Consider the following 25966-nt stretch of genomic DNA (forward strand, 5'->3'; position numbering starts at 1 on the left):
TGTGAAATGTCGGCCGAACGCAGGGGAGGATGGCATGCAGCTCAGCTGCCTGGAGCGCCCACCGGAGGTCACAGGGAGGAATGATGTGAAAGGTGTGTGTGTGTGTGTGTGTGTGTGTGTGTGGCACAAGGTCCCCATCAGGGGTGATTGTATGTGTGTGGCACAAGGTCCCCATCAGGGGTGATTGTGTGTGTGTGTGTGTGTGTGTGTGTGTGTACGCGCGCGCCACTGCATGTGAGTACCTGTGTGTGTACCGGTGATACTGTCTGCAGGGTTGTGTATCTAATCCTCTCCTGTGTGATACTGTCTGCTGAGCTGTGTATCTAATCCTCTCCTGTGTGATACTGTCTGCTGAGCCGTGTATCTAATCCTATCCTGTGTGATACTCCTGCTGTCCTTGGTGACACTTTAGGCATTTCTGGTCACCATGAAAATGGCTGTGCACTATGTCCCTACATGTCATTCTCTGCTATCTGTTGTAAACACTCAGATTAGGAGAGGGGAGGCGTGACATCACACACAGGAGAGCAGACTCCTCCCACTTTATGGCAGGCTGTAATCTGAGCTTTTTATACAGTGGAAATTCAGTAGGATTTCAGAAGCTGCTCTCCCTAGTGTTTAACAGTGGAAAATATCAAACTTTTTAATTTTTTTTTATATTTTGCACAATTAAAAAAAAAAATAATATTTAAACAAAACATTTAAACATTATTACTTTAAATTTTTTTCAGTTATTATTTTTTTTTTGACGATACCTTCCCTTTAAGCACTGACTCCAGCAGCAGTCCACTCCTTGTGAATCTCCCCCAAATTTTTGAATTGCCTTTTCTCAACTATCTATCTGGGCTGTGGTTATCCCGGTTGTTTGTGCACCTTTTTCTACCACACTATTTCCTTCTACTTAACTTTCCATTAATATGCTTGGATACAACACTCTGAACAGCCAGCTTCTTTAGCAATGACCTTTTGTGGCTTACCCTCCTTGTGGAATGTATCAATGACTGCCTTCTGGACATCTGTCAAGTCAACAGTCTCCTCCATGAACCAGACTAAAGGCCCATTTTAAGAAGCCTTTGCAGGTGTTTTGTAGTAATTATTCTAACTTTCTGAGATAATGACTTTTGGGTTTTCATTGGCTGTAAGTTATAATCAACAACATTAATTACTCTGTAATGACTAATAAGTTTCACTTGTTGTATTGAATTACTGAAATAAATTAACTTTTTGATGATATTCTAATTTTTTGAGAAGCACTTGTGTGATGGTGGAATACGGGGGGTGGGGGTGGTGTTGTGTGTATAATTTTGTGTAGGTTCGTATATTAAGCATGGTGCTCTGTCCATTCTGTGTATTCCTTGTGTGTACATTGTCCTATTTGCCGGTAATCACCCCCTGCCAGGCCTTTGTCCCTAGGTGTGGGGGAGGAAGCCTGGAGTCCATCAAACTCTCTGCTTACCTGGGAGATTATTCATTATGGCTGTGAAAGACAAGAGAGTAGTAATGGCCCCTTTACACACAGACTTTTTAGCGATCCCGACCTGGCCGGGATCGCTGGAAAGTCTCTAAACAGTCACTGGTGAGCTGTCAAACAGGCAGATCTGGGCAACGACGCAGCAGCGATACGGACCTGCAGAACAACCTCGCTGGTCGTTGGGGACGTGTCACACAGCAGCTATTTGACGACTCACACCTATGTGAGGGGCGAGGTGTTTGGCGCTGAAGCCACCTAGCTGTCCTTTTTACACGCCCCCCTCAGCTCCGATTGGTGATCGCTAGTGCGTTCTTATTGGCGACCCAGAGCTTGGAAAGATTGGCAAAAGTCGCGCTTGTATATCCTTTGTTCCTGAGCTTCTGTTACTTAGCGTATCTTTGTAGAGTTCTCTGTGCGGCGACTCCACAGTTGTTTATCTATACCGCATCAATACAGCTTCAATCAAATGAAGCTTACCGTATAGGCTTTATAGTATTGCAGACTGGAGAACTCTCTAATGATCCGCAAACCAGCATGGTCAGGAACAAGGTAGCTTTGAAACAAAGGACGGAAGCACTAAAGTTGCCTTCTTTTCAGTGAAAGCCGCCCAAATAGAACGCAACAGCAACCACCAATCGTAGGTAAGGGGGCGGGAAAGGGAACGCTATAGCACACCTACGGGCTGGGTTCTAAGTCGCTAATTATGTCATTGTAGTGGTGTCAAACACACCGATGCATGCTGCGCAGCGGGAAGCAAAGGAACAAAAAATGGTCCTGAAAGATTTGTAGCGATCAGCGACCTCACAGCAGGGTCCAGGTCGCTGATGCGGGTCACACACTGCAATGTCGCTGGGGAGGTCGCTATTACATCACAAAACTGGTGACGTTACAGCGATGTCACTAGCAATGTTGCAGTGTGTAAAGGGGCCTTAAGATTGATCCTCTGAGGGAGAAGCGGACACCCCAGAGAGACTGTGAGAAACCCCGATTTCCCTGGAACAGGACTGCTGGAGGATTGTAACTGATCCCCGGGACATTTATCCTATTACTGGACTACTTTACCCTCTGTGTGGTGGATTATTTGATGAACCTTCTGACTTACTTGGAATAAATGTTCTTTGGATTGTTCAATCATCTCTCGCTCTGTTGATTGTGTGATATGGGAGAAGGACCCCGTGACAACTTGTACCCTTTAAATGAAACACTTTTTTCCAATTAGCTCTTGGAAAAGTCATTAACACAGAGGTTCACTTATATTTTCTCCCTGTACTGTGAATACATCCACGACATGCTAAGACACAGATTGAACAACTGTAGTTAGATTGTGTTTTCTATAATGGTGAACTGATATCAATCCATATTTTATTAGTTATCAATGCAGAAATTCAGGTAATTCCAATGGGTCCACTAACACTTTATGATAAGGTAAGAAAGAGGACCGCACTCCTTCGCTGTGCTGGAAACTTTATTCAGACAGGTGCAAGGTAAAAAGCTGGAGGCAACCTGTATGCCAGCTCCTGCTATGGACGACTGCCGTTTCGCCTATTAATTAGGCTTCCACGGGTCCACACAGCGAAGGAGTGTGATCCTCTTTCTTACCTTATCATCCTTGGATCTTGTTTTGTGACACGCACCCCGCTCTAGACTGAATCACCGGCAAGTAAATACCCCAGGCATATGCGGTACCGCAGGTGACAGGCAGTGGTGCACGACCACTCTTCATTTGTCCACTAAAGGCTACTTTACACACTGCGATATCGATATCGCCAGCGTGCGTACCCGCCCTCATCTGTTGTGCGACACGGGCAAATCGCTGCCCGTGTCGCACAACATCGCCCGGACTCGTCACACGGACTTACCTGCCCTGCGACGTCGCTGTGACCGGCGAACCACCTCCTTTCTAAGGGGGCGGTTCGTTTAGCGTCACAGCAGCGTCACTGAACCGCCGCCCAATAGAAGCGGAGGGGCGGAGATGAGCGGGACAAACATCCCACCCACCTTCTTCCTTCCGCATTGTGGCCGGGAGGCAGGTAAGGAGATGTTCCTCGTTCCTGCGGTGTCACACGGAGCGATGTCTGCTGCCGCAGGAACGAGGAACAACTTCGTTACTGCTGCAGTAACGATATTTGAAAATGGACCCCCATGTCACCGATGAGCGATTTTGCACCTTTTTGTGACGATGCAAAATCGCTCATAGGTGTCATACGCAACGGCATCGCTACAGCGACCGGATGTGTGTCACACATTCCGTGACCCCAACGAGATCACTTGAGCGATGTCGTAGCGTGTAAAGCCCGCTTAACACTTCATCCTGTGTCTGTGCACTTAGCCTAAAGCGGCGCCACAGGTCAGTTTACGCAGCAGAAAAAAAGAAGCACAGTATGCAGATTTCTATAAATCCCATCCACTGTGCTTGTACTGTACAATGCAGCATTTAGGACACAGGGAAAACTCGCTGCGTCCAAAACGCTGCTCTTCCTGATTGTTTAAGGCTGCGTTCCCACAATGTAAATTGTTTAAATAATTCACCACTAAACATTTTCCATCAATAGATTTTTTTTAATTGTTTTTTTTTTTAAAGAAACACAAAAAATAAAACTCCACACAATCATTGACATCTCCCAAACCCAGCTTATATACGATATTGCACCTAAATGGGATCTTTCAAGGACCCCTTGATCCAAGCAGTTTTCACAATTTCTCTACTTTTAAAGGGATAGTGTTCTACATAATGCTGGGATACAAAAGTCCTGAGGTGCGTACAACCATTCCCTCCTCTGCAAACAGCTCAGAGTCCCCACATCCAGCACCTACAAGCATATAGGAAGATTACATGTCTGCAGTGATTACAGAAATCGGAACGGTTAGTGTCACTCATCACTGCAACACGGTAGAGAAAATAATATCTACAAATATTTATAAAAATATACCTGTTTTATTTCCTCCGCCGCCAGAGAAGATAAGGGCTGCGGGGAAATATAGCAGGGGATAAGCGAAAGGGCATAATGCGTCATTTATGTCTGTTCGCCACTTTTTAATAAATATAAATATTTTCTAAACACAGAAAAGCAAATGGAAGATGAAGGAAGACAGCCTGACTGTAGGTTTTGCATTAGTTATGGGCCCATGGATTCTAATATTTTGTGTGGTCCCACTATTCCAGCATTTGTACAGTATGGCAGAAAATTGTGCCCATTGAGGTGGGCAGTATCTTACAGGGGAGCAGTTCTTAAATATTATTTGTGAGATGTGGGTGTAAGCATCTCACCAGCCACAAGGGGCAGCCAAGTGCTCAAATAAAACTCCTCTAACAATACTAATCTACTCTGCTGGGTTGTTACTGTGGCCTGGACTTAGAAGCATAAAATCGGGTATTAACAGATATAGTCAGTCCCACTGCCAAACTGCAGGATGATCAACACTTATTTGTATTAAGTCTATAAAACTAGTTAAAAATAGGGTGATAACTAGTGATGAGAGAGCACTACTATTCTCAGGTGCTCCATACTCGCGACCAGGAGTCGGACACTCGCGACCAGGAGTCGGACACTTGCGACCAGGAGTCGGACACTCGCGACCAGGAGTCGGACACTCGCGACCAGGAGTCGGACACTCGCGACAAGGAGTCGGACACTCGCGACAAGGAGTCGGACACTCGCGACAAGGAGTCGGACACTCGCGACAAGGAGTCGGACACTCGCGACAAGGAGTCGGACACTCGCGACAAGGAGTCGGACACTCGCGACAAGGAGTCGGACACTCGCGACAAGGAGTCGGACACTCGCGACAAGGAGTCGGACACTCTGATAGGTGCGACTTATGTACCGAGTATAATAGAAGTCAATGGGGGACCACAGCATTTTTCCAGATTTCCTAGGAAAAGGTTTGAGTTCCATATTGACTTCTATTATACTCGGGTACTCAAGTCTAGCCCATCCAAGCATCCAGCTGCTTGTTACGAGTACCAAGCACCCGAGCATCGTAGTGCCAGCTTATCACTAGTGATAACAGAATCGGAGTCATATACCAGCCTTACCACTGCGCCAAAATCTACGGCCCCTAAGGCCAGGTTCACACAGCATTCACTTGTGGAAAAACCATAGGTGCTTTGTTTGGACAATACAAATCCCTGGTAAAAAGAGTTGTTTTTTTCCCCAACATAGCCAGTCATTACCACTATGTGTGAGCCTAGCCTAAATGTGTTCATATCAGTGTTTGCGGAGAGTGATGTGATTATGTGATTTGTGTTGTGAGTCGGCTGCAGCCAACGTCAGTCTGCGGTAACAAGAGGCACAGACATTGCTGGAATACAGACGTTGCAGGAGGAAGTATCCACTAATATTATTTTAATTGGGGTCTTGAATCGATTTCACTAGGGATGTCCAGTAATGGAAAACCCATGTAATATGTCGCTGTAACGGGAACACATTACATCTACAGGTCCTTACGTCTTGTAGCCAAAAAGATATACAAATAATTCTGGGCTGTTTGGCTAGTAGGAGAACTGAAAGAATGAAGGAGCAGAGAATTCGTGAAAAAAAGCGTTCCCCTTATGTACTCTGGCCCGTCAGTCACTACTATGAGTGGCAGATGGGGAGCGTGCTCCTCCAACCCTGGATCTGATATATTCTTTTAAGGCTCCTCGTAGCCAAAACAGCAGAAAATGTTTGTACCGTTTGGCCTACTAGGAGCACGGATATGGATCTGTAATCTGCAGACATACAGTAAAGTTGGTCTTTACACAATTCCACATCTTATGACGTTTCCGTCCTCCTGCAGGAAGTTTTCTTCTCACTTACAGGTATAATAAGAATGAAAAGAAAAATATTGGATTGTGGCAAAATGTGAACACTACAATGGTCTTCATAGGTCAAGTATAAAGTAGCCACGTGGTCTGTCCAGCACTTCTCTCCATGTTCAGGAAACAACTAAACACATGAACAGTTAAGTCCGGGGTCAGACGAGTATGAAAAATTGTCTGATTTTCATCCAGGAATCTCGGACAATTTTCATCCGCATTGTCATCTGTATTCCATCCATGTCTGTATTTTACGTCAATGTGACATCCGCTTTTTTTTGTTTTTTTTTTTGCATCTTTTTAAAATGTAAATGATCAAATACAGTTTCTTATGCTAATAATGGCGATGCATCTGTAAAGATGGGATGAAATAACGATGATCCGTGTGGCATCCAATTTAGTTTGCGCACCCAAAGGCTTGAATGGGCGAGTCTCATATGAAGAGAATAGTGAGATTCCCCACACACGGATCATGTCGTCTGAACAGACTTATTGAATGACATCAGGCAATGTGCTGTGCGATTTCTACAAAGACAGCACATCATGCTCTTCTGAACAGGACCTAAGGGCTCATTCAGACACGCGTGAAAATCCGTACGAGCTCAGACCACAATACATGGAGCGGCCGTGGCTCTTACAACCCGAGCGTCACAGCTCAAAAACATATGGCGCTGTCATGATCCGGTTGGGAGAGCCATGCAGAGATCGGACCGATTAGCACAGACGTTTGCATTAATCCTAAAGGGTGGAATTTCTAGCTTCTGCAAATAGTCAATCAATGTATAATGGACAGCTCCTTTATATCTGGGCTGTGGAGTCCATGTTCGTTTTTGGGACGACGGAGCAGGTATTAACCAATGCCAGCTTTAATAAAATATAGATTATCTGTTATTAAAATTGTTTAATTTAGTAACCTACATAATTCAGACACGTTCACTAATCTTAAATAGAAATATATTTTATGTCCTATAAAAAAAAAGTGCTAAAATAAATAAGTAATGACTAATTACTGGCCATTTATGAAGGAGTCTGGAGAAAGAGAGGATTCCAAGTTGGATCCTTGGCATTGTTCACTCCACAGCCCGATTTCTTAAGATTTTGGTGACTGAATTGGTTGAGACTCTGCCTGGTCATGTGATGGACACTGATCATTATCAGAGCTCTGATTGTAGCGAGCGCGGTGGCCATCACATGACCCGAGCTCTTTAACACATTTTATATAAACATATGTTCATATAAAAAAAGTACATGATAAAACCACAAAAAACATCCATTATACAATAGATCAGCATTGTTTGCTAAAACTGGAAAACCCCTTGGATTATTCATATGACCATGTGTAATGACAAAAGGGGAATGGGAAGTCAAACCAAAAGGCGATCACCAAGGAGTAATAAAGAAGTGACTTCAGTGAACTTCCTAGACAGCAATGTTTTTGGGCAGTTTCTAAAAAAAAAAAAAAAAAATGCTGAAATCAACACAACCATGTAACTGAAGGGTTAAACAGTCACATCTGTCATCACAGGAGTTGGGAAATATCCACTGACAACAGGACAGAGTAGTCTCTGCAGTTTGTGATGGAGCCGAAGAGCACAAAGCTGCCGCAGTGGAGCTGGAAGAGGACAAAGTGAGTGTTTAGATTTGTTGCAGGTTGCAATCCATCCATCGGCAATTACGCTAACATTTCCATAGACTTCCATGGGAGTGATTTATACGACAGGAGTGTTATTAACCTAAAATGGACTCAAAACAGCAATTCATTCATTCCGCATCAGACAGACGATCTCACAGACTGAGCCCAAGCCCGCTGCATCCATAGTTATGGTGCTGCTGGGGAAACGTTCAGCGAGTTCCAGCAACAGTATGGTCCAGGCCTTAATAAAAAAAAAAGAGGAAAATTGGCAGCAAATGTCACACACTTCACTTATACAAAAACTCTGATTGCAACCTGCAACAAACCCAATTCTATCATGATCTCACCAGTTTTCTATGGATTCTCTAAAAAGGCAGCACAATATTTGGTGAAGGTATACCCCAGATGTGAATAGGCCATTGCAGCCAAGTGTTCGCCCCTAAAAGTTTAGCCAGTCAGGCTGTCTCTTCTCGCAGATCAGAATTCGTCATCGGAGCTCAAGAGTAGCGTCTTCTCCGTGTCACGAGCACCCGACAAACTCTGGGAACGAGAGATTATTTGTCCATTGCGCCAGCTCGTGCCCTGCTCCAAGGTGGACTGCTGCGTGTACTGCTGGTAGGCCGGTGAGAAGTTATGGATGGCGTCCTGGACAATGTCGTGAGGATTCATGGTCTCCTTCAAACTGCTTGAGATGCTCTTCATGGGTGCGCAGCGGCCTGTGAAGCAAAAACAAGAATCAGACACATTCTACATACGCCATCTCATGTCAGATCCACATTATTCTGGGCGGCCACATGGACAACCACTGACTGTAATGGACAATTATGCAACTGCCTGGAAAAGGCAGAAGTGGACTGTAGTAATGCCTGATAACAGAGCCATAGGTGTCACTGACTGACGGCTGAATACACCCAGATTCCCTCGGAGTACCCATACACCTCTGACACCGGTAATCCCCAGAGGATACAAAGGGCAAAAGAAAAACACTAAAATAAATAATCAACCTTACCCTTATAGGCATGAGAAAATCTATACAAGGCAGCACCGACTTCTGCATCGTGAGGTCAGCGACACTCATGATGTCCCTGTAAGAGGTGCCTACAAGGACGTGTGCCTGCCCAGCATGTATGGTGCACACGTCCTGACAGGCACCGGCCAACTGGGAATCATCAGCGCCAATCACCTGCAATGCTGAAGTCAGGGTCGCCAGAGAAACGTCTATGAGCAGGTTAACCACACAGAAAGCTAAGCTTGTGGGTAAAAATTTCTAGTATAGTGGCGCAATAAGCAAAAAAAACCCCCAAAAACTGCCATACATGTCTTTCATGATTGTGTAGACATTGTTTGCTAGTTTTAGGATGGCACAAAAGAGCATAGCTTAAACTGACAAAATAGTGGCACAAAATATTGGCATAAGCTGAGGTAACTATTAGGCGGTGGAGAGTTAGACAAAAAAGTGCATTGTCCACCATGAGACACTGATAAATTAGGCACATCTTCAGACTAAGTTATGATGAGCAGGCACTACCATGCTCAAGTGCTCAATACTTTTAACTAGTGAGGAGCAAGCACTACCATGCTCGGGTCTTGTAACTCGCTCATCACTAACCGTTACAAGTACTGAGCACCGGAGCATGGTAGTGCCCGCTCATCACTAGTTACGAGTACTGAGCACCGGAGCATGGTAGTGCCCGCTCATCACTAGTTACGAGTACTGAGCACCGGAGCATGGCAGTGCCCACTCATCACTAGTTACGAGTACTGAGCACCTGAGCATGGTAGTGCCCGCTCATCACTAGTTACGAGTACTCAGCACCCGAGCATGGTAGTGCCCGCTCATCACTAGTCACGAGTACAGAGCACCCGAGCATGGTAGTGCCCGCTCATCACTAGTTACGAGTTCTGAGCACCTGAGCATGGTAGTGCCCACTCATCACTAGTTACAAGTACTGAGCCCCTGAGCATGGTAGTGCCCGCTCATCACTAGTTACGAGTACTCAGCACCCGAGCATGGCAGTGCCCGCTCATCACTAGTTACGAGTACTGAGCACCTGAGCATGGTAGTACCCGCTCATCACTAGTTACGAGTACTCAGCACCCGAGCATGGCAGTGCCCGCTCATCACTAGTTACGAGTACTGAGCCCCTGAGCATGGTAGTGCCCGCTCATCACTAGTTACGAGTACTCAGCACCCGAGCATGGCAGTGCCCGCTCATCACTAGTTACGAGTACTCAGCACCCGAGCATGGCAGTGCCCGCTCATCACTAGTTACGAGTACTGAGCACCTGAGCATGGTAGTGCCCGCTCATCACTAGTTACCAGTACTGAGCACCCGAGCATGGTAGTGCCCGCTCATCACTAGTCACGAGTACAGAGCACCCGAGCATGGTAGTGCTCGCTCATCACTAGTTACGAGTACTCAGCACCCGAGCATGGTAGTGCCCGCTCATCACTAGTCACGAGTACAGAGCACCCGAGCATGGTAGTGCTCGCTCATCACTAGTTACGAGTACTGAGCACCTGAGCACGGTAGTGCTCGCTCATCACTAGTTACGAGTACTGAGCACCTGAGCATGGTAGTGCCCACTCATCACTAGTTATGAGTACTGAGCGCTCTTCATAAACTTAGTCTGAAGATGTGCCTAATTTATCACAGTGGCTCATGGTGTATAATGCACTTTTTTGGCCAACTCCTCACTATTGGTCACATAATAAGTAGAATTAGTAAATCTGCACCAGTATCTTGCAATGTGTCAGATAAGCTCCCAATTTTACTGTACAGAATATCTGGCTTTATGATAGGACTGTGACGGATCAGATAATTGTTTGCTGGTAACCACTTTCATGCATTTCACTTTCCAATAATACATTTTACCATTATACGCTATAATATAGGAAGTCTGACAACAAGAAGGAAAAAAGAAATGGTATATAAAAAAGCAGATGTATAAAGCTGAAAAAAAATGCTGCAGACAGAGCTTTACCTACCATATGGACCGTACGTTGGAACAGCTGCAGGGCAAAAGCAAAGGGAAACAAAAGAGAAAGGACAGGATCAAGAAATACAGAGGTTAGAGAAGAATACAGTGGGCATCATATGAGGCTCATGTGTTCACCAGTCACGCATGCAAGAGGCCTAGATACTAAGTATCTCATGCTCACCCCACCCAGGCCTTCTGCTCACTGAGATAAGTCAGCACTTCTCCAGAACCGTGGTGACGCGTCTCACCACAAATATATACATTCCTCACAGGCTTCCCTGTATTTAACAAAGCAGCTGAGAACTATTCACCCCTCCTGAATCACCAAAGTGCTGACTCAACAACCTACATCTACAAAAAAACAAAAAATAAATAAACTTTGTCATAGGAGAGAATGATCACATTCAGAAAGGTGGAATCCCAACAATAGGAGGCCCTAATAGCAGTAACGTTGTATTATTTTATCTTCTACAGGTAGCCTCCTTCCTTCTTTTCTTGTATTATCTCTCAAAGAATTTTACATTATTTTTCTTTTAAAACTAGTAGAGAAAAACAAAGCATGTCATTCCCACAACAAACACTAGGTGGCAGAAAGCCTCTATTACACAGGACTGCCGAAAAGAAAAGTGCATAATAGGAGAAAAAAGGAGATCAGGCCACAATGTACATGTAAAAAATATTAGTTTTATTAGATAAAAACCGCATAGGTCAATAAGTACAAAAATCACACATAATGGGAACAAGTCAAGCAAAAAAATGTGGGAATGTGGGGAAGATGGAGGAAAAGTGTGGGCAAAGTAATGCCACACAACCTGCCCAAGTACAACACAATTAATGTATATGAGGCCGTCACATTACAATGTTATGCGGCTAGGTGCCCCCGTGACAAGGTGACAGCCCCACGGAGAGAAGACATACATGCACCAACGTATTATATATCAATATCAAGTTTGAAGGCAAGTGTCAAAATATCCCCTCTCCATGAAGGTACACCATGGCAAGGATAGCACCACGCCACGTGACCACCCAGGCTGGGATCACAAGAGAAAACCGTGTCTCAGCATAAGTATGTACGATAAGTAAATCCCAGCATGGGTGGCCCAGCGTGCAGAAAGGCAGGGCAAGTGGACGATACCTGTGTGGTGTAGCAGGGCAGGTTGTAGAGGCAGGAAGCCTCCTTGACAGCTGTTTCGCCTATGGCTTTATCAATTTATTTTGATAAAGCCATAGGCGAAACAGCTGTCAAGGAGGCTTCCTGCCTCTACAACCTGCCCTGCTACACCACACAGGTATCGTCCACTTGCCCTGCCTTTCTGCACGCTGGGCCACCCATGCTGGGATTTACTTATCGTACATACTTATGCTGAGACACGGTTTTCTCTTGTGATCCCAGCCTGGGTGGTCACGTGGCGTGGTGCTATCCTTGCCATGGTGTACCTTCATGGAGAGGGGATATTTTGACACTTGCCTTCAAACTTGATATTGATATATAATACGTTGGTGCATGTATGTCTTCTCTCCGTGGGGCTGTCACCTTGTCACGGGGGCACCTAGCCGCATAACATTGTAATGTGACGGCCTCATATACATTAATTGTGTTGTACTTGGGCAGGTTGTGTGGCATTACTTTGCCCACACTTTTCCTCCATCTTCCCCACATTCCCACATTTTTTTGCTTGACTTGTTCCCATTATGTGTGATTTTTGTACTTATTGACCTATGCGGTTTTTATCTAATAAAACTAATATTTTTTACATGTACATTGTGGCCTGATCTCCTTTTTTCTCCTATTATGCATGTTCTTTGGAGTAGGTTCTTACCCTAGGGGGTCCCTATTAGTGGCCTCCCCGGTGTTTATAAGTATTATGGCGAAATTGTCATACCGAAAAGAAAAGTGTAGCAAATCTACAAGTGGTGCCTACTGTATAGACATAGTAATCATGGTTATGGATGGGGACTCGAGGGGAAATATCATCTTATACGTGGAATGATATGGACGTTAGGACACAAGTGATGCTCTGATTAGAAAGCTCCTTCAGTTTTAATCTGAAGATTTTTCTGTAATGTCTATTATTTGTTGAAATTGTCCGTCCAGTGAGGAAGGAGACGAACTCTAGCGCCACCTATTGGAAGTGGCAATCCTAAAAGTCAAAAGTGGCTTTTTAAACAAGGCTTTTCATATGACTTAGGATTTATACAAAGATCAATCCAAATTTGTAGACACGGTGTTTCGGGGTGATTGCTCCTCGTCAATGCAAAGTGTGGGTATCTGATCTGGCTTATAAGACGCTATAGTGGGGACCACGGGGAAGACTATTCTCCTTATTTTTTATTTTATTTTTTTTATTTATTTTAACATTTCTTTGTTTTTAAATGGATGAGAGAGGGGGTGGGAAGTGAAAACAAAAATAAAGTTTCATCACTACTATATTAATAGAATTATTATTATAATATATATATATACATATATATATATATATATATATATACACATATACACATACATATTATATATACATATATATACATACATATATATATATATATATATACACACACACACACATATATATATATATATATATATATATATAATATGTGTATGTATATATATAATATATATAATATATATATAATATATATAATATATATATATAATATATATAATATATATATATATATATACACATACACATATATACACATACACACACACACACACACATATACATACATATATACACACATATCCAGTGCCTACAAGTAGTATTCAACCCCCTGCAGATTTAGCAGGTTTACACATTCGGAATTAACTTGGCATTGTGACATTTGGACTGTAGATCAGCCTGGAAGTGTGAAATGCACTGCAGCAAAAGAGAATGTTATTTCTTTTTTTTATTTATTTATTTTTTTAAATTGTGAAAAGTTTATTCAGGAGGGTCATTTATTATTCAACCCCTCAAACCACAAAAATTCTGTTTGGTTCCCCTAAAGTATTAAGAAGTATTTCAGGCACAAAGAACAATGAGCTTCACATGTTTGGATTAATTATCTCTTTTTCCAGCCTTTTCTGACTAATTAAGACCCTCCCCAAACTTGTGAACAGCACTCATACTTGGTCAACATGGGAAAGACAAAGGAGCATTCCAAGGCCATCAGAGACAAGATCGTGGAGGGTCATAAGGCTGGCAAGGGGTACAAAACCCTTTCCAAGGAGTTGGGCCTATCTGTCTCCACTGTTGGGAGCATCATCCGGAAGTGGAAGGCTTATGGAACTACTGTTAGCCTTCCACGGCCTGGACAGCCTTTGAAAGTTTCCACCCGTGCCGAGGCCAGGCTTGTCCGAAGAGTGAAGGCTAACCCAAGGACAACAAGGAAGGAGCTCCGGGAAGATCTCATGGCAGTGGGGACATTGGTTTCAGTCAATACCATAAGTAAATTACTCCACCGCAATGGTCTCCGTTCCAGACGAGCCCGTAAGGTACCTTTACTTTCAAAGCGTCATGTCAAGGCTCGTCTACAGTTTGCTCATGATCACTTGGAGGACTCTGAGACAGACTGGTTCAAGGTTCTCGATCTTTGGTGCCAACCACACACGTGACGTTTGGAGACTGGATGGCACTGCATACGACCCCAAGAATACCATCCCTACAGTCAAGCATGGTGGTGGCAGAATCATGCTGTGGGGCTGTTTCTCAGACAAGGGGCCTGGCCATCTGGTCCGCATCCATGGGAAGATGGATAGCACGGCCTACCTGGAGATTTTGGCCAAGAATCTCCGCTCCTCCATCAAGGATCTTAAGATGGGTCGTCATTTCATCTTCCAACAAGACAACCACCCAAAGCACACAGCCAAGAAAACCAAGGCTTGGTTCAAGAGGGAAAAAATCAAGGTGTTGCAGTGGCCTAGTCAGTCTCCTGACCTTAACCCAATTGAAAACTTGTGGAAGGAGCTCAAGATTAAAGTCCACATGAGACACCCAAAGAACCTAGATAACTTGGAGAAGATCTGCATGGAGGAGTGGGCCGAGATAACTCCAGAGACCTGTGCCGGCCTGATCAGGTCTTATAAAAGACGATTATTAGCTGTAATTGCAAATAAGGGTTATTCCACAAAATATTAAACCTAGGGGTTGAATAATAATTGACCCACACTTTTATGTTGAAAATTTATTAAAATTTAACTGAGCAACATAACTTGTTGGTTTGTAAGATTTATGCATCTGTTAATAAATCCTGCTCTTGTTTGAAGTTTGCAGGCTCTAACTTATTTGCATCTTATCAAACCTGCTAAATCTGCAGGGGGTTGAAGACTACTTGTAGGCACTGTACATACACACACACGTACATGTACACACACATAAACATACATACAGTGCTGGACAAAAGTATTGGCACCCCTGCAATTCTGTCAGATAATACTCAGTTTCTTCCTGAAAATGATTGCAATCATAAATTATTTGGTATTATTATCTTCATTTAATTTATCTTCAATGAAGAAAATAAAAATGGTCATAAAGCCAAATTGGAAATAATTCCACACCAAACATAAAAAGGGGGTGGGCAAAAGTATTGGCACTGTTTGAAAAATCATGTGATGCTTCTCTAATTTGTGTAATTAACACCACCTGTAACTTACCTGTGGCACCTAACAAGCTTTCACTTCATATAGATTGTGTATTTTTTGGCTAGCACCCTGTTCACATTTACAATGGTGTTCCAACAGTCATTTTGATTGTGGCACCTAACATGTGTTGGCAATAACTATATCCCACTTGCAGTCAGTTGACATGGATTAAAGTTGACTCAACCTCTGTCCTGTGTCCTTGTGTGTACCACATTGAGCATGGAGAAAAGAAAGAAGACCAAAGAACTGTCTGAGGACTTGAGAATCCAAATTGTGAGGAAGCATGAGCAATCTCAAGGCTACAAGTCCATCTCCAAAAACCTGAAAGTTCCTGTGTCTACGGTGCGCAGTGTCATCAAGAAGTTTAAAGCCCATGGCACTGTGGCTAACCTTCCTAGATGTGGAAGGAAAAGAAGAACTGACGAGAGATTTCAATACAAGATTGTGCGGATGGTAGATAAAGAACCTCGACTAACATCCAAACAAGTTCAAGCTGCCCTGCAGTCCAAGGGTACAACAGTGTCAACCCGTACTATCCGTCGGCGTGTGAATGAAAAGGGACTGTATGGTAGGATACCCAGGAAGACCCCATTTCTTACCCCGAGACATAAAAAAGCCAGGCAGGAGTTTGCCAAAACTTACCTGAGAAAGCCTAAAACGTTTTGGAAGAATGTTCTCTGGTCAGATGAGACAAAAGTAGAGCTTTTTGGGAAAAGCCATCAACATAGAGTTTAAAAAAAAAAAAAAAAAAGAGGCATTCAAAGAAAAGAACACGGTCCCTACAGTCAAACATGGCGGAGGTTCCCTGATGTTTTGGGGTTGCTTTGCTGCCTCTGGCACTGGACTGCTTGACCGTGTGCATGGCATTATGAAGTCTGAAGACTACCAACAAATTTTGCAGCATAATGTAGGGCCCAGTGTGAGAAAGCTGGGTCTCCCTCAGAGGTCATGGCTCTTCCAACAGGACAATGACCCAAAACACACTTCAAAAAGCACTAGAAAATGGTTTGATAGAAAGCACTGGAGACTACTAAAGTGGCCAGCAATGAGTCCAGACCTGAATCCCATAGAACACCTGTGGAAAGATCTCGAAATGGCAGTTTGGAGAAGGCAGCCTTCAAGTCTCAGGGACCTGGAGCAGTTTGCCAAAGAAGAATGGTCTAAAATTCCAGCAGAGCATTGTAAGAAACTCATTGATGGTTACCAGATGCGGTTGTTCGCAGTTATTTTGGCTAAAGGTTGTGCAACCAAGTATTAGGCTAAGGCGGGCTTTGCACACTACGACATCGCAGGTGCGATATCGGTGGGGTCAAATCGAAAGTGACGCACATCCGGCGTCTCAGTCGATATCGTAGTGTGTAAATCTTTTTTTGATACGATCAACGAGCGCAAAAGCGTCGTTATCGTATCATCGGTGTAGGGTCCGACATTTCCATAATTTGGCAGCAGTGACCGGTACGATGTTGTTTCTCGTTCCTGCGGCAGCACACATCGCTGTGTGAGAAGCCGCAGGAGCGAGGAACATCTCCTACCTGCGTCACCGCGTCTAACGCCGGCTCTGCGGAAGGAAGGAGGTGGGCGGGATGTTAACGTCCCGCTCATCTCTGCCCCTCTGCTTCTACTGGCCACCTGCCGTGTGAAGTCGCTATGACGCCGCACGACCCGCCCCCTTAAGGAGGCGGTTCGCCGGCCAGAGCGACGTCGCAGGGCAGGTAAGTGCATGTGAAGCTGCCGTAGCGATAATGTTCGCTACGGCAGCAATCACAAGATATCGCTACTGCGACGGGGGCAAGGACTATCGCGCTCGACATCGCAGCATCGGCTTACAATGTTGCAGCGTGCAAAGTACTGCTAAGGGTGCCAATACTTTTGTCTGGCCCATTTTTGGACTTTTGTGTGAAATGATCAATGATTTGATTTTTGTTTCATTCTCTGTTGTTTTTTCGTTGCAAGCAAAATAAATGAAGATAATACCAAGGAATTTATGATTGCAATAATTTTCAAGAAGAAACTGATTATTTGACAGAATTGCAGGGATGCCAATACTTTTGGGCAGCACTGTATATATACACACTAATATACATACATACACACATATATATATATCTATATCTATCTATCTATCTATCTATCTATCTATCTATATATATATATATATATATATATATATCTATATCTATCTATCTATATATATATATATACACACACATATACACACACACACGCACACATATATACTGTACATACATACATACACACAAAAAAGAGAATTTTGTTACTTACCGTAAATTCTTTTTCTTATAGTTCCGTATTGGGAGACCCAGACCATGGGTGTTTAGCTTCTGCCTCCGGAGGACACACAAAGTACTACACTTAAAAGTGTAGCTCCTCCCTCTGAGCTTATACACCCCCTGGTAGCCAGTCCTAGCCAGTTTAGTGCAAAAGCTGAAGGAGACTAGCCACCCACAAGTAGAACCGAGTAAGAACCGGAACAACCGGAGACTCTGTCCACGACAACAGCCGGTGATAACACACGGAACAAGAAAATTGCCAACAGGCAACAGGGAGGGTGCTGGGTCTCCCAATACGGAACTATAAGAAAAAGAATTTACGGTAAATAACAAAATTCTCTTTTTCTTTATCGTTCCTTTGGGAGACCCAGACCATGGGACGTTCCAAAGCTGTCCCTGGGTGGGAATAAACAGAAAAACTAAGAAGTAGGCGGAGCCTAACTTCACAAGTGGGCGACAGCCGCCTGAAGGATGCGTCTGCCCAAGCTCGCATCTGCCGAAGCATGAGCATGCACTTGGTAGTGCTTCGAAAAGGTATGCAGGCTAGTCCAAGTGGCAGCCTGACAGACTTGTTGAGCCGTAGCCTGGTGCCTAAAAGCCCAAGAGGCACCGATGTGCTGTTCTATTTGTCTTAGTTAAAACTGTTATTTAATGTTTTTCATGCCTGTCTCTGCTGCCATCTACTGGTCAGACTTTTCAGCTCCTCTGTTTCTTTTGCTCAGCCCATGGGAGTGTCTGATGACCCTCTTGCATCACTTCCTGGCTTGTCATTCCAGTCAGAGCTTTTGTGAGAGCAACATCCCTTACTTGAGCTACTAGGAGCAAAGTCTTCTGACCACACGTAGTAGCTACAGAGGCAAGCATCACTCGAGATTTCAATGCCAGGTACTTGGATTACTGCACTCTGCATGTCCTGACCTTTGGAGAAAATAAACCACCATTGTTTCATCTCAGCTTGTGCATGTTTTCACTCTGGAGTGATCCAAGGTCCTGTCTGCCCCACCTATAGGAAAAACGAAGGTAAGACTCTCACAACCTCTCACAACTACGCACCTTCCATCGCCTTTAAGTGGGGACAGAACAGTCAGAAGACTGCTTAAGAGCTCAATACCCCGGCTACAGATCCCTAAGAGCCCTGTAACTTCCCTTGTAATCTGCCTAGCAACAAGCCTTGTGCACTAGTCTGCCTGCACAGTGCATGCCTGGACAAGCCTAAGGGGAAGCTCTCCCACCTGCCACGTCCTGTGTCACCTCTGCTTGCATTGTAAAGGGACAGTTTATGCACCTGCTGTTTCCCTCCTGCTATACTCCTTCTATAGACTTGCAGTACATTATACCCCATTACTGCACACCGCTGCACTGCGAACCCCAAGTTTTACTGAAGACACCTTGGGAATCTCATCAGGGAGTCCTTGCAGAGCTGCACAACCATTTTTGGACCCCTATTCAAAAGTCAAGTTTCTTAAAGAGACAGTACACCTTATATAAAAATGGCCGAAAAAGACCTCGGACAGTTCCCCACTGCTGAAACAGAGCAAATACAACCTGATACTGTCCATTATGAAGCCCAGGAGGCAGAGCCCATGCTTTCAGCAGACCAAGTTGTCCGACCGAAGCGCTCTTCCAAACCCACGATAAAGGCCACTGAAAACTATCACACTATGAAAGATGAGCTATGTGAACACCTGGAAGAACAGTGGGAACGAGTCACCTATTACATGTCAAGACTTGAATCCTCATCAGGTGATGCCACATGCTTACAAGCCGCTCTGGAACGGCTGAACACAGCTCATGAAAGATACAAGAGACTGTCAACAAGGTACATTACCTTTCTAAAAGACTCTAAAATTGACGAAGCGCTTTCAGACCTGAGCAAGGCAGAAGAGGTGGACAAAGAAAGAGATGCCAAGGTGCAAAATGCCATAGACAAGGCAGAACACCGTATCTCTCACCAGCAAGAAACCAGATCACACCGATCAACCTCATCTAGACGTTCCTCTCGGTCATCCGGGTCATCATCCTCAAGAAGCTCAGCCCTGAGCGACAGGATACTAGAGGCCCGCATAAGAGCAGAGGAATCCAAGGTGAGACGTTCCTTCACAGAAAGAGAAGTAGAGGAAGAAGCCAAAAGTGCAGAAGCGGAGGCTCGGATAAAGATTCTTCAGTCACAGATGGAAGAGGAAGTTGCGCTAGCTAAAGTGAGACTACTTGAGCAAGCATTGATCCAAGGTCCTGATCCAGCTGACTCGCCACCACTGGAAGCAGACAATCCAGTTGATCGCACAAGAGACTATGTACTGAATCAGTTACCTGTAGCAACCCCGGTTTGCAGTACCGTCCAAGCCGACAACACCGAAACCTCCAACTTACCTCTACCAGTGCCAGTGCCACCTAAAGCACCCAAGCAAATTAATAACAGTCACCAAAAGGTGCCCTCTCAAACACAGCCACCACAGCAAGATGGCAACCAAGTGTTTCCTGACCCACTTCCACAGCTCAAGCAGCGGTCATCAGAATCTACAGAGGCTAAACCACAGCTCAACCCTGCAGCAACGTCATTTTACCCGGGAACATCTCATCCATTCATGCCAGGCAGCCCATACGCCCCAGGGGCATCACGAGTCGTCGTGGCAACAAGTGGTGAGAAATCAGATATGTCTGAGTTTGCCAGGTTCATGGTGAGCAGAGAGCTAATCAACACTAGTCTCACGAAATTCGATGATCGTGCAGAGAGCTACAGGGCCTGGAAAGCAACTTTCAAGGCAGCCATCGCAAATCTCAACTTCACTGCGGAACAGGAGCTCGACCTCCTGATCAAGTGGTTGGGCCCAGGCTCTACAAACCGTATCAAGAGCCTCAGAACCGTCTATGTGGGACAAGCAGAAGCAGGTCTCGCTGCTGCATGGCAGAGACTGGAACGCACCTTTGGCAGCGCAGAAGCAATAGAGAAAGCCCTATTCAAGAGACTGCAGGACATCCCAAAGATCAACCTTAAAGAAGTCCACAAGCTTCAAGACCTAAGTGATCTGCTCATGGAGCTGGAGCTCGCCAAAAGAGACCCTCGTCTGTCTGGGCTGTGCTACCTGGATACAGCCCATGGAGTGAACCCAATCGTGGTGAAGCTGCCATACAGTCTGCAGGAGAAATGGGCAACGTCAGTCTCAAGGTACAAAAGAATGAATGACGTCACCTTTCCCCCATTTATTCAGTTCTGCAAGTTCATTGATGAGCAGGCCCAGATGAGGAACGACCCCAGCCTCGACTTCCTAGAGTTCAACACTTCGGCAGCTGCAACATCATCATCATCAAGGTATGAAGGTGCCATACACAAACGCAGAGACATTAAGAACACTGTGAGTGTCAGGAAGACTGAGCTACCATCACCTGCAGCACGCACAGATAAACAGAACACCATCTCATCACGAGATAAGTCTTTCAATCAAGAATGTCCCATCCATAAAAAACCGCATTCACTGAACAAGTGCAGAGGGTTTAGATCTAAAACCCTACAGGAGCGCAAGAAAGTCCTCACAGAGCTTGGGATCTGTTTCAAATGCTGCGCATCACTTGAACACATGGCCAAGGACTGTAAATCCATTGTCAAGTGTGAGGAGTGTCACAGTGAAAAACACGTTTCAGCCATGCACCCAACCCAGCTAGCTAGAGACACACCGGCTGCAGTCACCACCACTCCCACTCCAAGTCATGGCGGGGAGCCCAAGAATCAGACTGACACCACCACAGCCGTCTCCTGCTCATGCTCAGAGGTATGTGGAGAGGGCCAAACACAGAAATGTTGTGCCCGAATATGCCTCATCAAGGTTTATCCTGAGGGACATCCAGAAAAGGCAATGAAGGTGTATGCCATCATAGACGACCAAAGCAACCGGTCCCTAGCAGGAACCAAATTCTTTGAAGCCTTCGGAATTAATGGACCATCAGAACCCTACACCTTGAACACCTGCTCAGGTCGCATTGAGACTAGCGGCAGAAGAGCCCAGGGATTCATTGCTTCTCCTATCAATGGGAAGACTGAAATACCTCTACCAACGCTCGTTGAATGTGACCAAATACCCAGCCACAGGAATGAAATTCCTACCCCAGAAGCTGCATTTCATCAACCACACCTAAGACACCTCGCTAGTGTTATTCCACCTCTGGACAATAACGCAGAGATTCTACTCCTGCTCGGCAGAGACAATCTAAGGGTACACAAGGTGCGACAGCAGTGTAATGGGCCTGACTATGCACCATACGCCCAGAGACTGGACTTGGGATGGGTAGTCATAGGAAATGTGTGCGTTGATCGATCAGAAATTGATTCCTTCAAGACTTATGTGCATGGAGATGGGCGCACAACCTGCTTAAAGCCATGTCCTCATCACTATGAAGTGAAAGAGAAGTCTCCAGACACAATACAGCTACCTGACATCGCTTCTTCTCTGCATATCGACAACTTGGGAAGATCAGTCTTTCTCACAACCAAGGACGACGATAAAGTAGCCTTGTCAGTAGAGGACAGAGAATTCATCGGAATAATGGACTGTGAGTTTTCTAAAGACAAAACCAACCATTGGGTCTCTCCATTACCCTTCCGATCTACCAGGGTAAGACTCCCAAACAACCGAGCTCAAGCTCAGACCAGATTTAACTCTCTTCAGCGTTCTATGAGCAGCAAGCCTGAAATGAGAGAACATATTGTTGCCTTTATGGACAAAATATTCCGCAACAACCACGCAGAACCTGCTCCATTCTTGAAGAAGAACGAAGAGTGTTGGTATCTGCCTTCATTCGGTGTATACCACCCACGAAAACCGAATCAAATCAGGGTTGTCTTCGACTCCAGCGCCAAACATGAAGGTGTATCCCTTAACGATGTTCTCCTCACAGGTCCTAACCTAACAAACAACTTGGTAGGAGTATTGCTGAGGTTCAGAAAAGAGCTTGTCGCCATCACTGCCGATATTGAACAGATGTTCCACTGTTTCCTAGTCAGAGAGGACCACCGGAACTTCCTCAGATTTCTGTGGTACAAGGATAATGACACCAATAAAGAGATGGTGGAATATCGTATGAGGGTCCACGTGTTTGGAAACAGCCCTTCACCCGCAGTTGCAACCTATGGTCTCCGGAGAACCGCATTAGAGGGAGAGTCCGAGTATGGAACAGATGCCAGAGGCTTTGTTGAGAAAGACTTTTATGTAGACGATGGGCTCAAATCACTACCCACCGAGGAAGAAGCCATTGATTTGCTCAAAAGGACTCAAGGCATGCTGTCCCAGGCAAAACTCAGGTTACACAAAATTGCTTCCAATAGCCTGACCGTAATGAGAGCCTTTGAGTCGGGTGATCACGCCCCTGGATTCAAGGACATTGACTTGGGGCTAGACAGTCCACCCGTGCAGAGGAGCCTGGGCATCAGATGGGATCTTGCAGCCGACTCCTTCGGATTTCAAGTAAGTTGCTCAGACAAGCCATTCACAAAACGTGGTGTCCTCTCTATAGTGAACAGCTTGTTCGACCCACTGGGATTTGTGGCGCCTATCACTATACAAGGCAAATCCTTGCTGAGACAATTCTCTGAAACCGTCAAGGACTGGGATACCCCACTCCCTTCTGACAAACAGCAAAAATGGGAAGCTTGGAAACAGTCGTTGTGTGGGTTGAACAACATCCACATCTCAAGATGTTATCTCAAAATCTCCCTCACCTCTAGCATAAAGAAGGAACTGCACATCTTCTCAGACTCCTCCACAGAAGCTATAGCAGCAGTTGCATACCTGAAAGTGACAGACCCCAACGGACAAAACTACGTTGGATTTGTATTTGGCAAGGCGAAGCTGGCCCCGAAGCCCGACCATACCATTCCCAGACTGGAACTCTGTGGCACCGTTTTGGCAGTGGAAATTGCCGACTTCATACGACAAGAACTGTATGTCGAAATAGATGAGGTCCAATACTACACTGACAGTAAGGTCGTTTTAGGTTACATCTACAATCAATCAAGACGATTTTATGTGTACGTCAGTAACCGCATTGAAAGGATCAGGAGATCCTCCAAACCAGAACAATGGCGTTATGTACCATCTGAACTGAATCCAGCAGATCACGCAACTAGACCTATGTCTATAAGTTCTTTTGCTAACTCTTCTTGGCTTACGGGTCCAGAGTTCCTGCTGAGACAGTCAGAAGAAGGTGTCCAGGAAGCCTTCAGCATCCTAGATCCAGACAACGATCCAGATGTCCGAGCTGAAGTCAATACCCTGGCCACCAGTGCAGAAAAAACTTCCAACCTCGGTTGCCAACGTTTTGAACGTTTCTCCAGCTGGATGAGGCTCGTCAGGACTGTCGCTAGGTTAGTGCATATCGCCAGATGCTGTCGTACTGACCTTAAAACCAAAGACTGTCATCGCTGGCATGTCTGCCATAAAGCCCTTTCTGCTGAGGACATCTCCCATAGAGAGCGTCCCTACAGGATGAACGCTACCGGACCTGAACTTTGAGCCATCCTTCTTGTTTTGGACTCAATTGAGCTGGTTTTTGCATTTAACATGCCTTTCCTTTCAGGTTGTATTATGGACTCAATAGTGAAATCCCCAAAGTAAATTTCAGACGGGGAGTGTGCTGTTCTATTTGTCTTAGTTAAAACTGTTATTTAATGTTTTTCATGCCTGTCTCTGCTGCCATCTACTGGTCAGACTTTTCAGCTCCTCTGTTTCTTTTGCTCAGCCCATGGGAGTGTCTGATGACCCTCTTGCATCACTTCCTGGCTTGTCATTCCAGTCAGAGCTTTTGTGAGAGCAACATCCCTTACTTGAGCTACTAGGAGCAAAGTCTTCTGACCACACGTAGTAGCTACAGAGGCAAGCATCACTCGAGATTTCAATGCCAGGTACTTGGATTACTGCACTCTGCATGTCCTGACCTTTGGAGAAAATAAACCACCATTGTTTCATCTCAGCTTGTGCATGTTTTCACTCTGGAGTGCTCAAGGTCCTGTCTGCCCCACCTATAGGAAAAACGAAGGTAAGACTCTCACAACCTCTCACAACTACGCACCTTCCATCGCCTTTAAGTAGGGACAGAACAACCGACAGCTCTGGTCGAGTGTGCTTTGATCCCCGGCGGGGGAGGCACCTGAGTACTCTGGTAGGCGTCCGAAATGGTCAATCTAATCCAACGGGCCAAGGTCGGCTTAGAAGCAGAGAGACCCTTGCGCCGCCCTGTGGTTAGCACAAAAAGAGAGGTGCACCGCCTAAGCGTAGCGGTGCGAGCCACATAAATCCGGAGAGCACGCACCAGATCTAGAGTATGCAGCGCTTTCTCAAAGCGATGAACAGGGGCCGGACAGAAGGAAGGCAAGGAAATATCCTGGTTAAGGTGGAAGGGAGAGACCACCTTAGGAAGAAAGTCCGGGGTCGGACGGAGAACTACCTTGTCTTGGTGAAAAACCAAAAAAGGTGACTCCGAGGAGAGCGCAGCCAAATCAAAGACTCTCCTGAGAGAAGTTATGGCAACTAGAAAGGCCACCTTTTGAGAAAGAAGATACAAAGAAACCTCCCAAAGAGGCTCAAAGGGGGGTTTCTGCAATACCGTGAGGACCAAGTTAAGGTCCCAGGGATCCAAGGGCCGCCGATAAGCCGGAATGATGTGAGACGCACCTTGCATGAAGGTGCGGATTTGAGCCAGCCGTGCGATACGCCGCTGGAACAGCACTGATAGAGCTGAGACTTGTCCCTTGAGTGAGTTAAGGGACAGTCCTAGCTGCAGACCGGACTGTAAAAAAGACAGAAGGGTCGGCAACGAGAATGGCCAAGGAGAATGGCCGGAAGAGCGACACCAGGACAGGAAAATTTTCCAAGTCCTGTGATAGATCTTGACGGAGGAAGACTTACGGGCCCGGGTCATAGTGGAGATGACTTCAGGAGGAATACCAGAAGCCGTCAAAATCCAGGACTCAAGAGCCACGCCGTCAATTTGAGTGCCGCAGAATTCGGGCGGAAAAATGGACCTTGTGAGAGCAGGTCTGGACGGTCCGGAAGATGCCACGGCATCTCCACGGACAGTTGGATCAGGTCCGGATACCAAGCTCGCCTGGGCCAGTCCGGTGCAATGAGGATGACTTGACGGCCCTCCATTCTGATCTTGCGCAGGACTCTGGGCA

At 45.4% G+C, this 25966-nt stretch overlaps 1 protein-coding gene across 2 annotated transcripts in view; it reads right to left on the reverse strand.

Annotated features, from left to right (window-relative positions):
- Positions 1-4017: 4017 nt before the first annotated feature.
- TMEM184B (transmembrane protein 184B) overlaps positions 4018-25966 on the reverse strand; it is a 96480-nt gene continuing 74531 nt past the window's right edge. Inside the window, exons 10-11 of one of the 2 annotated variants that reach the window (XM_075321826.1) lie at positions 10892-10915; positions 4018-8618 (exon numbers count right to left, since the gene is read on the reverse strand). In XM_075321826.1, coding sequence (XP_075177941.1) covers positions 8380-8618; positions 10892-10915 — 263 coding nt within the window. In that variant the 3' untranslated portion in view covers positions 4018-8379. The remainder of the gene's footprint in view (positions 8619-10891; positions 10916-25966) is intronic. The other variant, XM_075321827.1, reaches the window with a different exon arrangement.

This window comes from Anomaloglossus baeobatrachus, chromosome 8 (genome assembly GCF_048569485.1).
Source record: "Anomaloglossus baeobatrachus isolate aAnoBae1 chromosome 8, aAnoBae1.hap1, whole genome shotgun sequence".
Lineage (NCBI taxonomy): Eukaryota > Metazoa > Chordata > Amphibia > Anura > Aromobatidae > Anomaloglossus > Anomaloglossus baeobatrachus.